The following is a 3,142-nucleotide window of genomic DNA, read 5'->3' as shown; positions in this document are numbered from 1 at the left end:
CGGCCTCGGGGCGCGGCGCTCCCCGCCCGCCGCTCCGCGTTGCCGCCGCACCCGGCCGGACCCCGAGGCTGCTTCGTGGGGTGCGGGGGTCCCGATCAGGGGGAGCACAACGGAGTGGGCCGAGGGTGCTGCCCGAACCCCCTCCTGGGATGGAGAGCGGGGGCAGGAGGGGTCTGAAGGCTCCGCTCCCGACCCCCGCACCCCGCAGCCCTGAGGGTGCCAACGCCCCCCCCCACCCCCCCAGCAGGGGGATGCCCGAGCTCTCTGCCCCCACTGTCGGCTCCTCCATTTCCCGACGACGGTTGCATTGGGTAAACTCTGGCAAACTGACACAGGAAGCCCAAGAAAAGTCGCAAACCACGGTGGCATTAAGAAATCTGCCCACTTCTGGCATGAGAGCTCCTTAAAGCCCCGAAGCAAGCCCCGCTCTGCAGCAGGGGCACCCCGGCTCTCAGACCCCCATCCCTGTTCCCCTTTGGGGTTCAGAGCAGGGACAGCAGCTGGTGGGGATGAAAGGCAGAACAGCACACAGCGCCAGGCCACCGTCAGCCCTGGGGACGTGCTGGGGGGTGTCCCTGGGCCATGGCGGGGCTCTGTTCTCACTTGCACCCACTGTGCCAAGGGGGATTTCATCCCAGTTAGCTCGAGGCATGAGATCAGCCAGGCACGGGCTGGGAAGCCGCGCTGCTTTCTCTCTTCCTTCCTTCATCCACTCTGTTCCCAGCGAGCGCTCCTCCACTCCAGGGAAAGCTGCTGGGCAGTGCCACAGGCCTGGCTGGCCCCACAGCTCTAAGACAGCAAAACCGAACCCCCCCATCACCCCTCAGCGTTGCACAGCTCCATCCAAAACGATTGCACAAGGCAGCAATAATGAAAGCAGGAAGCAGGGGGGTACCCGCCAGCACCCCCCCTGCAGGGTTATTTAACCCCCCCAGCCTCAGGTGGCCCCACAGGAGGTGGCAGCGGCCCACGGTGCACCAGCATGCTCGCTGCTCTGCTCATCCTCAGCCTGGGGGGCTCCGCGCTGGGTCCAGCAGGTGATGGGAAGGCCGCTGCCGGGAGGGCTGGGAGCAGGACTGGGGACTGGCAGTGTTGGGTGCCCGAAGCCCCCCCCGGTCGGTGACCTCCCGCACCCACCGCAGGCGCCCGATGCAGTTGGGTCATCGGGGGAAAGGCAGTGGTGCCGCACTCTCGGCCCTTCATCGCCTCCATCCAGATGGACGGGCAGCACTACTGCGGGGGCTTCCTGGTGTGGCCCAGGTGGGTGATGACGGCCGCCCACTGCCCCGTTCCCAGGTGAGCAGTTTCCCCCGGGGCCCCATTCACGTAGACACCCCCACCCCGGAGCAGACCCCCACTGCCCGGCGCTCGCCCCAGTCTCCCCGTCCCCTCTTCCCCCACCCTCCCCCGGGGGCTCCCATCCCTTCTCACAGCTCCCCCGTAGGGGCAACCCTTCCTTCCGCGTGGTGCTGGGAGCCCACAGCCTGGAGCAGCCCGAGGAGTCCCAGCAGGTGTTCGGTGTCGAGGAATCCATCGCGCACCCCCTCTACGACCCCCAGACGGTGGACAACGACATCCGCCTGCTCAGGGTGAGCCCCGCGCCCGGTGCCACGGGCAGGGCTGGGGACCGACACTAGGTGTCAGCGTACTCCGGAGAAGCGCTGCCCTAGGGATGAATGATGCCCGCGCTCCGGGCCCCCCCAGCCTCCCGAGAGCACCGGTTCCGATTTGGAAGGGCCGGGACACGGGAGCGCGCTGGGGGCTCAGCGGGGCAGTGGGAACCGGGCTAGGGGCCCGGGAGCAGCCGGGGGGGCTCCGCCCTGGGGTCAGGGTGGAAGAGAAAGGGAGCCGCGCCCCCCACCCCCCACCCCTTCCATGCCCAGCTGAACCACTCGGCCACGCTGAACACATTTGTGAAGCGCATCCGCCTGCCCCGGCCACGCATCGACCTGAAACCCGGCACCCTCTGCTCCGTGGTGGGTTGGGGGGACATCTCCAACTACGGCGAGCGGCCCACGCAGCTGATGGAGGCCAACACCACCATCGTCAAGAGGAGCCTGTGTCGAACCCTATGGAAAGGCCGTGTCTCGGGCAACATGCTGTGCGGGGCGAGCCGCAACGCCACGCTGCAGGGCGTCTGCGCGGTGAGTGCCACGAGCCCACCCCTGGCCCTCCCAGCCTCCCCTGCCCATAGGGCTGCTGTTAAATCCCACCCCCTCCCTCCCACCGCCACGGCAGGGTGACTCTGGGGGACCCCTGGTCTTCAAGGGGAAGGTTTACGGCGTCGTCTCGTTCTCCGGGCAGAGATGTGGGGACCGCCGGTACCCCGACATTTTCACCAAGATTTCAAACTACATCGACTGGGTGCATCGCACTGTGCTCAGGCACCGCCAGCCTGGGGGGAAACAGAAGCACAAACCTGGCCCGGGGGGGGGCAAGGGGGGACCGGGGAGCAGCGAGGGGGCTGGCAGCTCCCAGGAGGGGTGGGGAGGGCCAGGCCTCCCGCGTCCCCCTCTGGCTCCAAGGGGCTTGATGTTCAATGGGAACTGACACCAGGGCTCATCGCTCCTGCCTCGGTTTCCCTACGTGCACCAAGGTGACGTAGGGGACTGATGGTAGTGAGGAGACCGGCATCCCCCCGGCTGTGCAGAGAACCCCAGTGCCTCACTCCCCCCCTTGCTGCATCCCCACTTTCCTCCCTCAATAAAACCTCATTCCCAGACCTCTGGCTGTTTGCCCTCTACCTGTTTCACTCTCTCCTCCTGCGGGGCCCCAGCCCAGCTCTAGGGTAGGAGAAGGCCCCGCAGACACTCTCCTCCTCTCCACCCCAGCACAAGCTCACCCTGATCCTGCCACAGTCTGCAGGAACCCTGCAGGGACAGACTGAGGAACAGCCTCACCTACTCATACCCACAGAACCCAAACCCCGCTCCCAGCCCCCTTCAATCCCACCTTGGGTGGCTGATCCCAGGAGGGCTGTTTGGGGCCACCCTTGATCCTGCCCTGCCCAATTAGCTGCTGCCCACCTTCTGCTTTTTCCAGCCATCCCTTCTCCTGTCCTGCCCCTGCTGCATGCTGGGAGGATGGACAGTGCCCTCTTGGGGTCGTGGGCTTGGTGTCACTGCACAGATCTGCTCTCTGG

At 66.6% G+C, this 3,142-nt stretch overlaps 1 protein-coding gene across 1 annotated transcript; it reads left to right on the top strand.

Moving 5' to 3' along the window:
- Positions 369 to 2,714, top strand: PRSS57 (protease, serine 57). The gene is made up of 5 exons (XM_021378474.1): positions 369 to 1,037; positions 1,143 to 1,296; positions 1,445 to 1,589; positions 1,884 to 2,144; positions 2,239 to 2,714. The coding sequence occupies exons 1-5, from the start codon at positions 983 to 985 to the stop codon at positions 2,548 to 2,550; spliced, it is 927 nt and encodes a 308-aa protein (XP_021234149.1). The 5' UTR covers positions 369 to 982; the 3' UTR covers positions 2,551 to 2,714.

The sequence above is a fragment of the Numida meleagris genome, chromosome 27 (assembly GCF_002078875.1).
Source record: "Numida meleagris isolate 19003 breed g44 Domestic line chromosome 27, NumMel1.0, whole genome shotgun sequence".
In the NCBI taxonomy this organism is placed as follows: Eukaryota; Metazoa; Chordata; class Aves; order Galliformes; family Numididae; genus Numida; species Numida meleagris.
This window is presented reverse-complemented; position numbering and strand designations above follow the sequence as displayed.